Source organism: Dendrobates tinctorius, unplaced genomic scaffold (assembly GCF_039654945.1).
Source record: "Dendrobates tinctorius isolate UK_male_01 unplaced genomic scaffold, ASM3965494v1 ptg000145l, whole genome shotgun sequence".
In the NCBI taxonomy this organism is placed as follows: Eukaryota; Metazoa; Chordata; class Amphibia; order Anura; family Dendrobatidae; genus Dendrobates; species Dendrobates tinctorius.
In genome coordinates, this window is record NW_027361812.1 from 10,707,441 (window position 1) to 10,720,040 (window position 12,600).

At 46.3% G+C, this 12,600-nt stretch overlaps 1 protein-coding gene across 2 annotated transcripts in view; it reads left to right on the forward strand.

Moving 5' to 3' along the window:
* The window catches only part of CSAD (cysteine sulfinic acid decarboxylase), a 126,883-nt gene that overhangs the window by 60,487 nt on the left and 53,796 nt on the right, over window positions 1-12,600 (forward strand). For both annotated transcript variants that reach the window (XM_073546174.1, XM_073546175.1), the window contains one exon: window positions 2,396-2,460. In XM_073546174.1, coding sequence (XP_073402275.1) covers window positions 2,396-2,460 — 65 coding nt within the window. The remainder of the gene's footprint in view (window positions 1-2,395; window positions 2,461-12,600) is intronic.

The following is a 12,600-nucleotide window of genomic DNA, read 5'->3' on the forward strand; positions in this document are numbered from 1 at the left end:
GGACAACAATTTTTGAGGAGCACTATACTCTGGAGAATGATAGATGGGGCCCACCATACACTGGAACATTCCAAAGGTGGACATCAGACACTGGAGCAGCATTTACAGGGCCCATTATACACTAGAGCATTAGAAATGGGGCCCATTATGTTTGGAGCATTATTTGGGCCCATAAGACAGTGGAGCTTCATCCATGGGGACCAATATATACTGTAGCATTATGTGGAGCTCATCATATACTGTTTCAAACATTATATGGGACCAATGATTCTGTATGGAGAAATAGATGGGCCTCTTCATGAGATGTAAAAAGTGAGGTATTTTTCATTGTACTATACCGCTATTTCTCTGCCGTATCGGAGCATGATGAGTTGTGGTATGTGTTAAAGGGGCGCTCTTTCGCCCAGGGCACATGAAAACCTGCAGCCAGCCCTCCCCCCCCACAACTTTAGCCAAATAACCCCCATTTTTCAGTGCGTAACTTGTATTATGAAGTTAATTAAGGTTGACAAGCTTAAGTAAGAAGAATTGATGCTTTTGGCATTCAAATGGGCACTGTAGGTGTGTTTCCTGTCCTCTCACTGCCGACTTTTATTCCCCATTGACTTACATTGGGTTTCGTGTTTCGGGACGACCCCGACTTTTCCCTATAATCGGACGATCTTGCTCGACCCGACTTTTGGAAAAGTCGGGTTTCACGAAACGAAACGCGACCCTAAAAAACCAAAAGTCGCTCAACTCTACTGGCTTGTCCAAATGTGCTTTTGCATACCTCAGGCGACTCTGTTTGTGCCGTGCTTGCAGAAACGGCTTTTTTCGCGTCACTCTCCCATACAGCTTCTCCTTGTGCAAAGTGCGCTGTATTGTTGACCGATGCACAGTGACACCATCTGCAGCAAGATGATGCTGCAGGTCTTTGGAGGTGGTCTGTGGATTGTCCTTGACTGTTCTCACCATTCTTCTTCTCTGCCTTTCTGATATTTTTCTTGGCCTGCCACTTCTGGGCTTAACAAGAACTGTACCTGTGTTCTTCCATTTCCTTACTATGTTCCTCACAGTGGAAACTGACAGGTTAAATCTCTGAGACAACTTTTTGTATCCTTCCCCTGAAAAGCTATGTTGAATAATCTTTGTTTTCAGATCATTTGAGAGTTGTTTTGAGGAGCCCATGATGCCACTCTTCATAGGAGAATCAAATAGGAGAACTACTTGCAAGTGGCCACCTTAAATACCTTTTCTCATGATTTGATACACCTGCCTATGAAGTTCAAAGCTCAGTGAGGTTGCAAAACCAATTTAGTGCTTCAGGAAGTCAGTAAAAAGTAGTTAGGAGTGTTCAAATCAAGAAAATGATACGGGTGCCCATACTTTTGCACCTGTCAAATTTTGTTTAAATGCAGATTGCACATTTTCTGTTAGTACAATAAACTTCATTTGAATCCAGAAATATAACTGAGTCCATCAGTTATTAGATATATGAAACTGAAATAGCTGTTGCAAAAACCAAAATTGTTATAAAGAAAAAAGGTTAACATTAATATGGGTGCCCAAACTTTAACATATGACTGTATGTGTGTGTGGCTAAATAATATCAATATAAATATATACAGTATATATATATATGTATATACACATGTAGCTTTGACGCCATAAAAGGATGGGGGCCCAGACACATTTCTTGCACAGGGGCCCCAAGCTGTCAGTGTCCACCCCTGCTATGAGGAATACATTATATGAAGAACTATGTGGTGCATTATACTATGGGAAGTGAATTGTACTACATGGATGACTATGGCGGTGCATTATACTATATGGAGCACTATGAGGAGTGTATTATACTATATGGAGGACTGGGCAGTGTATTTTAATATATGGAAGGCTATGAGGAGTGTATTATATTATATGGAGGACTGAGGAGTGTATTATACTATATGGAGGACTATGGGGCACATTATATGAAGGACTATGGGGTGTAAACTGTAGATGTGCTGCTGATAACATGATACTGTATGGGGACAGATTGATCTATTAGTGATCGTTCTGTCCCCATCATTCTTTCTCAGACGGTGGAAAGAGGCTGGGAAACCAGTGTTGAACGACTTCAATATTGTTGATCACACTCATTTAGCGTCCTGAACTCAGCGCATGTAACTACAACCGAAATGCTTCTGTGATGTGCAATATGTTAACATTTGGGGCCCCATTTTAAACTTTGCCTAGGTCTCCACTTTGCCTAAAACCGGCCCTGTAAATAAGCCCAAAATACTACCAGGTTTGGGAAAAATAAAGTTTAATCTATAATTTAATAGCTGTATTTTTATCTATAAACCTTCTACAATAGTTGTAAAGTTTACCCAAATGTTATAACTAATCCATTTTCATTTCTTTTCTATAGGCTGCATGGGGAGGCAGTGCCTTATTATCCCGTAGGCACAGACACCTACTGAAGGGAATAGAGAGGTCAGTGCTATGGCTGCAGATAACAATGAGCCATTTGATAACATAGTCATTAACAGATTCTATTATAGTGAATGACGCCATTGTTCTAACAGATATGAAAAGCTGCTGCATAACTCATAATAAAGGTACTGTCACACTTAGCGATGTACCAGCGATATGACGCGGTCAGGATCGCTGGTACATCGCTAAGTGGTCGCTAGTGAGCTGCCACACAGGCAAATCTCACCAGCGACATCGCTGGGGACGGGGGTCGCTACTTACCTGTCACACTAGGTGATCCTGCGTCCTCCCGCCCGGCTCCACGCGTCGCTCGCCTTCACAGCAGGAAGCGCCGCAAGAAGCTGACGACGAGAAACGGTCCTGAACGTTCTCGCGCGATCAGCGATAACCAGCGGGGGAGCTGGTCGTAGGTAAGTATCAGACACAGCGATATCGCTAGCAATATCGCTATAACGTCACTAGTTATAGCGATATTGCTAGCGATATCTCTTAGTGTGACATGCCCTTTAGAGTTGAGCGACTTTGGTCGGATCGGGTTTCGTGAAACCCGAATGAAACAAAATTTGAGTCGGATGAAACTGGTCTGACTAGGGCAACAAAAGTCGGAGTTTCGTCCGAAACCCGACCCCAATGCAATGTTATCCCAATGAGCGGATGACATTCATCCACAATGCTGACTTTTATTCCCCATTGACTTGCTTTGGGGTCGGGTTTCGGACGAAACTCTGACTTTTTTTGCCCTAGTCGGACCAGTTTCATCCGACTCAAATTTTGTTTCAGTCGGGTTTCACGAAACCCGATCCGACCAAAGTCACTCAACTCTACTCATAATGCATCCGTCCACTGTACCATGGCACTTGTGTATTGTAGACTTTTATGGTAAAAAAAAGTCGATATTTATAACTGGACTTTCCAGTATTAAATAGCTTAGTCTACTATTATTTTTCATACCTCTTCTTTTTTTTGGGGGGGGTATATGCTCAATGAACACGTTTAGCATGGAAAACAGAAAACTCACTAAATGTATGGCGAAAAACATAATCTGTACTGTAAAAAAAAAAAATGTGTTTTTTTTAACATAATTCAATGTATTTTTATTATCCTTTTCTGGATGGGTCTGTATTTTTTTTTTCATTTTCGCATTCCTAGATTCACAACTTTTTTATTTTTTGTTTACATATCGGAATGAGGACTGATTTTCTTTTGGATGAGTTTTATCTGTCAGTGGCACTATTTTAGGGTACAGTTAACTTGTTAATTAACTTTTAGCATCAATGAAAGTCAATTACCTTTCCCAACTGGTTCAGTAACCAACAAAAGGGGGGCACTGCTACACCTAATATGGAACAATAGGCCAGACCGCATGTCAAATATACAAGATGGGGGATCTTTTCATACATCCTTTAATAGGATGTATCATAGAGGGGCTAGAAGGACAATACACTTCAGAAAGGCGAATTTCCAAGGGCTGAGAGATGATCTTAGGCCGGAGTCACACACAACGTATAAAAAATCGGTCTGTTTTCCACGGACGAGAATCGCACAAATGTTTCATGAACAGTAATCCGTAGGTCATCCATGTGCAATGCGAGGATGCCATTTTCTCGCATCTAAGCATCCGTGTGACATCCGTGTGACAACTTTATGGGCTCCCATGCAATTTTCTCTGCCAGAGAGGGAAAGCCAGTGACTGAGGGCAGATATTAATAGCCTAGGAAGGGACCATGGTTATTTGCCCTCCCCTGGCTACAAACCTCTATCCCCAGCCACCCCAGAAAAGGAGCATATGTAAGATGTGCCTTTCCTGGCACTTAGCCTCTCTATTCCCACTGCCTTTAATGGTGACATGTGGGTTAATAAGGGGTTAATGTCACCTTGCAATTGAAAGGTGACATTAAGCCGGATTAATAAAAGAGAGGTGTCAATAAGACACCTATCCATTATTAATCCACTAGTCTGAAAGGGTTAAAAAAAATACAGACATTAATTAGAAAATATTTTAATGAAATAATGACACACAGTTTTTGACCAAATTTATTACACAGCCACTCCAAGTGAAGCCATCATTCTCCTGTAAAAAAATTTTTTTAAAAAGCGACAATATCCATACCTCTACACCGTTCAGTCATGTCCCCCGCTGCAATCCATCTGAAGGGGTTAATTAGTTTACACCCGGGAGGGGTGGTAATGCTACCGGCCAGGCAGTAAACCACGGTGGAATGAAGGAAAATCTGTCTGTGCAGGCGCCCCCACTGACCGGAAATGAACTGATTAGCGTGGGAAATTTTCTGAACATTTTCCCACGATCCTGAGTTCACCTCAGGTCAGGCGGGGACTCTGAGCAGCCTCCATGTCTACTGCTAATGTCTATGATCAGGGAAACCAGAAATTATCCACTAAATGTCTCTTGTCAAACCCAACAGGAAGTTTGGCACTGCCTCAAAATCACTAAAATAGACAAATCCCAGGACCCAGATGTCAAAGACCCCCAAGTACTGCAAGGATGAAGTACAATGATAAACAGATTTGCAATATTCATGGGTTAAATAATAGCGGGGTCTGTACCACAGGACTGGTGCATAGTAAATGTGATGCCAATATTCAAAAAGGGGACAAAATCTGAGCCTGGAAATTATCGGCCTGTAGATTTAACCTCCACTGTGGGTAAAATACTTAAGGGTTTCCTATGAGACGCTATCCTGGAGTATCTCAAGAATAGCCTCATAACCCAGGATCAACATTGCTTTGTGAGGAATTGGTCCTATCAAACTAATCTGATCAGCTTCTCTGAGGAGGTAAGTTCCAGACTGGACCAGGAGAACGCAGTGAATGTAGTCTATGTAGATTTTTTTTAAAGGTGTTTATATGATGCTCGTACTCAAAGAGTGGTAATAAATGGTTCCATACTCAACTGGAAGAGTGTTTCAAGTGGGGTACCACAAGACTCTAAATGATCTAGATAAGGGAACTGAAGGTAAACTAATCAGACTTGCAGACGATGCAAAGCTAGCAAGGACAGCTAACACTAGAGAAGACAGAGAAAGGATTCAGAAGGATCTAGATAAGCTTGAACAATGGGCAGCAACTAATGGAATGGCATTTAACAGGAAGAAATGCAAGATTCTACATCTGGGAAAGAAAAACAAAAATTACAGCTATAGAATGGGAGGAACAGAACTAAGCCACAGCACGTGTGAAAAATACTTGGGTACATTAATAGATCATAGACTGCACATGAATCAACAGTGTGATGCAGCAGCAAAAAAGGCAAACACAGTTCTAGGATGTTATATTAAGAGAAGCATAGAGTCTAGATCTTGTGAAGCAATTATCCCCCACTTCTCCTTATTGGTCAGGCCTCATCTGTAATACTGTGTCCAGTTCTGGATGCCACATTTTAAAAAAGACATTGAAAAACTGGAGCAAGTTCAGAGAAGAGCTACCAGGATGGTGAGCAGACTGTAAAGTATGTCCTACGAGGAACAGTTAAAGGATCTGGGAATGTATAACTTGCAAAAAAAAAAGGCTAAGAGGAGACTTAATAGCTGCCTACAAATATCTGAATGCATGTCATAGTGTAGAGGGATCATCAATATTCTCATTTGCACATGGAAACACAAGAAGCAATGGAACGAAACTGAAAGAGAGAAGATTCACAATAGATATTGGAAAAAAAAATTTGACAGTTTGGGTGATCAATGATCGGAACAGGCAGCCATGAAAGGTGGTGAGTTCTCCTTCAATGGAAGTCTTCAGAGGCTGGACAGACATCTGTCTGAGATGGTTTAGTGAATCCTGCATTGAGCATGGGGTTGGACACAATGACCCTTGAGGTCCCTTCCACCTCAAACATTCTTTGATTCTATGATGCCACATAAAAGTTTGGTATATAAAATTGAAAAAATTGGACTAAGGGAAAATATGTGTAACTGGGTTATGAAGTAGGAAACAAAGAGTGGTTATTAATGGAACAAACCCGGATTGTGTCTCAGTTAATAGTGAGGTACCACTTGGGTCAGTATTGGGCCATTTATTTAACATATCTATTAAGGACCTTATAAAGGGCATACAGAGTAGAATTTCAATATTAAAGGGCTTGTTACACACAGCGATCTTGCTGGCGAGATCGCTGATTTTGTGACACATCAGCGATCTCTCCAGCGAGATCCCTGTGTGTGACATCCAGCAGCGATCGGCCCCCCCGCGGGGTATCACTGATTGTGCTGGATCGTCCTGGCCCGTTTTTTCATCGCTGGTCTCCTGCTGGCCAGCGCGCATCGTGTGGCAGCGGAAGCCAGCGATGAGCGAAGCTGCACGCTGGTTACCAACGTAAACATCGGGTTTCTAAGGGCCGCGGGGCAATTAGAAGCTCGATGTTTACCCTAGATACCAGCGGGCACTGCAGGCAGGGCGGGAGGTGGAGGCAGAGCGGCGCAGACAGACCGGCGTAGCTCTGCTATCTGCTACTCCGGTCTGACAGACTGGAGTAGCAGACAGCAGAGCTACTCCGGTCTGTACGCCGCTCTGCCTCCACCTCCCGCCCAGCCTGCAGTGCACGCTGGTATCTAGGGTAAACATCGAGTTTTTAATTGCCCCGCGGCCCTTAGAAACCCGATGTTTACGTTGGTAACCAGCATGCTCGCTGGTCCTGATCGCTGGAGGGGCTGTCTATGTGACAGCTCATCAGCGATCAGCTAAGAATGTCCCAGCGATCCCATCCACTTCGGATCGTTGGTGGGATCGCTGGGACATCGTTATGTGTAACGGTACCCTTACAGATGATACTAAACTCTGCATGTAATCAAAACAGAGGAGAATAATTTAATATTACAGAAGGATTTATGTAAACTGGAGGCTTGTGCTGAGAAATGACAATTAAAGTTTAAAGGGAACCTGTCACCAGTAGAGTTGAGCGAAACGGGTCGAAAAAATTCAAAAGTCGCCGACTTTTGGCAAAGTCGGGTTTCATGAAACGAAACCCGACCCTAGGATGAGGTCGGCCACGAGGTCGGCGACTTACGCGCCAAAGTCGCGTTTCAAAAGTTTGTTTTGCGCTCTTTTTCAGCCAATCAGGATCCACGGACACTGTGGGCAACGTGATGACATAGGCACGGGTCACCACCATCTTTCAGAAGGGCATGCAAGTGATTGGCTTGCTTTGGTGGGCGTCACAGGGGGTATAAAAGGGCGTGCACGCCGACCGCCATCTTACTTCTGCCGATCTTAGTATAGGGAGAGGTTGCTGCTGATTCTGTAGGGAGAGCGTTAGGCAGGGAAGAAGACAAAAAAACTGCTTCTGCTGCTAGCGATTTGGCCTGCACAACACACAAGTCACTGTGTGTGCAGTGCAAGGGGAGGCTATATTGTGGTGTATCAGTGGTGTTGGTTGTTGGGCTGCCTTCTAAGGCTTCCTGACACGCTGGCATTGCTGTTTACCCACTGCTCCGCAAACTGCTTTTTTAAAAGCAATCCAATCTCCCTTATCCTCTCGTCACTTTGGTCACAGGCAGCTGTGCCATCGAGCGTGTCACATAGCGCTCAGATATCAGTGGGCCGCACACAATCCACAAGTGTCCAGTGTCCAAAAGTGTACGCAGAGATTCAAAATCTCCATTATCCTCTCGTCACTTTGGTCACAGGCAGCTGTGCCATCGAGCGTGTCACATAGCGCTCAGATATCAGTGGGCCGCACACAATCCACAAGTGTCCAGTGTCCAAAAGTGTACGCAGAGATTCAAAATCTCCATTATCCTCTCGTCACTTTGGTCACAGGCAGCTGTGCCATCGAGCGTGTCACATAGCGCTCAGATATCAGTGGGCCGCACACAATCCACAAGTGTCCAGTGTCCAAAAGTGTACGCAGAGATTCAAAATCTCCATTATCCTCTCGTCACTTTGGTCACAGGCAGCTGTGCCATCGAGCGTGTCACATAGCGCTCAGATATCAGTGGGCTGCACACAATCCACAAGTGTCCACTGTCCACAAGTGTACGCAGAGATTCAAAATCTCCATTATCCTCTCGTCACTTTGGTCACAGGCAGCTGTGCCATCAAGCGTGTCACATAGCGCTCAGATATCAGTGGGCCGCACACAATCCACAAGTGTCCACTGTCCACAAGTGTACGCAGAGATTCAAAATCTCCATTATCCTCTCGTCACTTTGGTCACAGGCAGCTGTGCCATCGAGCGTGTCACATAGCGCTCAGATATCAGTGGGCCGCACACAATCCACAAGTGTCCAGTGTCCAAAAGTGTACGCAGAGATTCAAAATCTCCATTATCCTCTCGTCACTTTGGTCACAGGCAGCTGTGCCATCGAGCGTGTCACATAGCGCTCAGATATCAGTGGGCCGCACACAATCCACAAGTGTCCAGTGTCCAAAAGTGTACGCAGAGATTCAAAATCTCCATTATCCTCTCGTCACTTTGGTCACAGGCAGCTGTGCCATCGAGCGTGTCACATAGCGCTCAGATATCAGTGGGCCGCACACAATCCACAAGTGTCCACTGTCCACAAGTGTACGCAGAGATTCAAAATCTCCATTATCCTCTCGTCACTTTGGTCACAGGCAGCTGTGCCATCGAGCGTGTCACATAGCGCTCAGATATCAGTGGGCCGCACACAATCCACAAGTGTCCACTGTCCACAAGTGTACGCAGAGATTCAAAATCTCCATTATCCTCTCGTCACTTTGGTCACAGGCAGCTGTGCCATCGAGCGTGTCACATAGCGCTCAGATATCAGTGGGCCGCACACAATCCACAAGTGTCCAGTGTCCAAAAGTGTACGCAGAGATTCAAAATCTCCATTATCCTCTCGTCACTTTGGTCACAGGCAGCTGTGCCATCGAGCGTGTCACATAGCGCTCAGATATCAGTGGGCCGCACACAATCCACAAGTGTCCAGTGTCCAAAAGTGTACGCAGAGATTCAAAATCTCCATTATCCTCTCGTCACTTTGGTCACAGGCAGCTGTGCCATCGAGCGTGTCACATAGCGCTCAGATATCAGTGGGCCGCACACAATCCACAAGTGTCCAGTGTCCACAAGTGTGTGCAGAAATTCTAAATCTCCCCTGTCCTATAGACACCTTGTACCTTGTTTTACATTACTATATAGTTTGTTGGATTTTGTCTACATTTCTACCAAAAATGAGGAAGGCTGGTGGAAGAGGCCGTGGAATTGGGCGGGGGTTGGCAGCTGGTAATGATGGTGTTGGTGGTGGATCTGATGGTAGTGGCAAGAGCAAAATAGGACCAAATGCAGGAGGTGCTGACCCTGCGTCATCGTCTGTCTACATAAGGCCTCGAACGCTTAGTTTTCTAGGAGTTGGCAAACCGCTTTTAAAGGCAGAGCATCAAGTTTTGTCTTACATTGCTGACTCAGCCTCCAGCTCTATCGCTTCCTCTTCTTCAGTTGTAAAAAGTAAAAGCACTGAGTCGTCATTGGAGGCTCATGTTCATGAACCACACCTTTCCTTGTGTCCTTCACCCCAACCAAGATTGAAGGATGACGCAGGCCATACTACTGATTACTCCATGGAGCTGTTTTCACATACCATACCTGGATTATCAAGTCAAATGGTGAATTACCCAGGCCAAGATGAATCTGACATGGAGTGCACTGATGCACAGCCGCTGATGGATGATTCTGCTGGTACATTCACTCAGAGCACTACATTGTCCTCGCAGTGTACAGAGCCAGATTTTGACCCTGATGAGACTCAGGTGCCCCTTCCCGCACACTATACCACCATACACGGTGACACAGAGAAAGGTGCACATGACATAGAAGAGGAGGTGATGGATGACCCAGTTGTTGACCCAGATTGGCATCCATTGGGGGAAGAGGGTGCTGCTTCCAATAGCTCAGATGAGGAGCATCCACAGCAGACATCGACATCGCAACAGCTGTTATCTGGCAGGCCCGGAGCACTCCAAAGACAGGTTCCAAACATCAAAAGAGTTGCTGGACAGCTTGTCCAGAGGGTCAAAAGATCACAGCGTGCTAGGCCGCAAAATGTCTGCCAAAGTAGGAAGAGTGCAGTGTGGCAGTTTTTTGAACAAAATCCTCATGATCAGGCCAAGGTTATCTGTAAGAAGTGCGCAAAGACCTTTAGCCGAGGGAAAAATCTGAAAAATTTGAATACCAGTTGCATGCTTAGACATTTAACCAGCATGCACTTGCAAGCGTGGACACAACACCAAACCTCAAGTGCCACATGTGCAACTGATCACAACGAAGGTAGTCAGCAACGCTACATTGTTTCCCCCACTGTAAGCACACCGGTTAGCACAGCAGCAAATGTTGAGGTGTCGTTGCAAGGCCACAGCAGTCAGGGAATCCCACTGTTATATCAACGAAAGACTGATTCTAGGCCATCAGAAAGAACACCAACTCCATCACCATCATCAACCCTCTCTCAGTCCGCCCTGTCCACCGCTACTTCCACCATATGCAGCTCTCAAGTCCAGCTCACCCTCCCAGACACTATGAGTAGGTCAAGAAAGTACTCAGTCTCTCATCCGCGTACACTGGGTTTGAACGCCCACATTGCCAAACTAATCTCGTTTGAGATGATGCCCTTTCGGTTGGTGGAAAGCACAGCTTTCCGCGAACTCATGGCCTATGCAGTACCACGCTATGACCTACCCAGTCGCCACTTCTTCTCTCGCAAAGCCATCCCAGCCCTCCACCATCATGTGAAAGACCGCATTGTCCATGCACTCAAGCAGTCAGTGAGCGGAAAGGTGCACCTCACAACTGATGCATGGTCCAGTCGGCATGGCCAGGGCCGTTACGTGTCCATCACTGCGCACTGGGTTAATGTGGTGGATGCAGGGTCCACAGGGGACAGCGGTGGTGGGACAGTGCTGCCTAGCCCACGGTCTAGGAAACAGTTGGCTGTAGGCATTCGACCCTCCTCCTCCTCCTCCTCCTCCAGAAGCGACAGCTCGTCCACAGAGCGCAGTCGTACGAGCACTCCATCTGCAGCTGCCACTGTTGCACACGATGTGTCCCCCTATCGAGCAGCTAGTGGAAAGCGTCAGCAGGCTGTGTTGCAGATGATGTGTTTGGGCGACAGACACACCGCCGAGGTGCTGGCCGAGTACTTGAAGCGACAAACTGAGTCATGGCTGGGCAGTGTACATCTTGAGGCAGGCAAGGTAGTTAGTGATAACGGCTGTAATTTTGTGGCAGCCATAGCCCTTTCAAAACTCAGCCACATACCTTGCTTGGCTCACACCTTGAACCTGGTGGTGCAGTGCTTCCTCAAAAATTATCCGGAGTTAACAGCCCTGCTCCAGAAGGTGCGAAGACTGTGCGCGCACATCCGCCGGTCGCCTGTACACTCCGTTCGTATGCAGAAGCTGCAGCGATTGCTCCACCTTCCCAACCACTGCCTCATTATCGACATTGCAACAAGGTGGAACTCCACCCTGCACATGGTGGAGCGGCTGTGCGAGCAGAGGCAGGCCATAATGCATTTGTGGGAGGATACACGGCCAGGCACTTTGAGAGCAGACATGGAGTTGACAGGCGTGCAGTGGTCGAAGCTGAAAGACCTTTGTAAAGTCCTTCAGTGTTTTGAGGAATGCACACGGCTGGTAAGCGCAGACGACGCCATCCTAAGCATGAGCATCCCACTTATGCGTCTGCTCATGCAAACTTTGACGCACCTTAAGGAGCAGGCGTCTGCAGCCAATGTTGATGAGGAGGAAGAGGAGGAGGGAATCCTTGATGACATTCAGCCATTGTCTGCTCAGGGACCTCTCCTGGACGAGGTGGAGGAAGAAGAGGAGGAGGAGGATGATGGGGATGATTACTTAGGGGAGGAGGATGCATCTCGTGGGGCAAGTGAAAATGTTGGCGTGGCAAGGTCTGGTACAGGGTTTGTGCGTGACTGGAGGGATGTGGATTAGTGTTGAGCATTCCGATACCGCAAGTATCGGGTATCGGCCGATACTTGCTGTATCGGAATTCCGATACCGACTTCCGATATTTTTTCAATATCGGAATTCGGCATCGGAATCGGAAGTTCAAAGTTGATTGACGGCCTGACGTCATCATGATGCGCGGTGTGTGCGCATCATGATGCGCCGTCATTTCGGGCCTTCCGGGGGTCTCTGCCGGCCTGC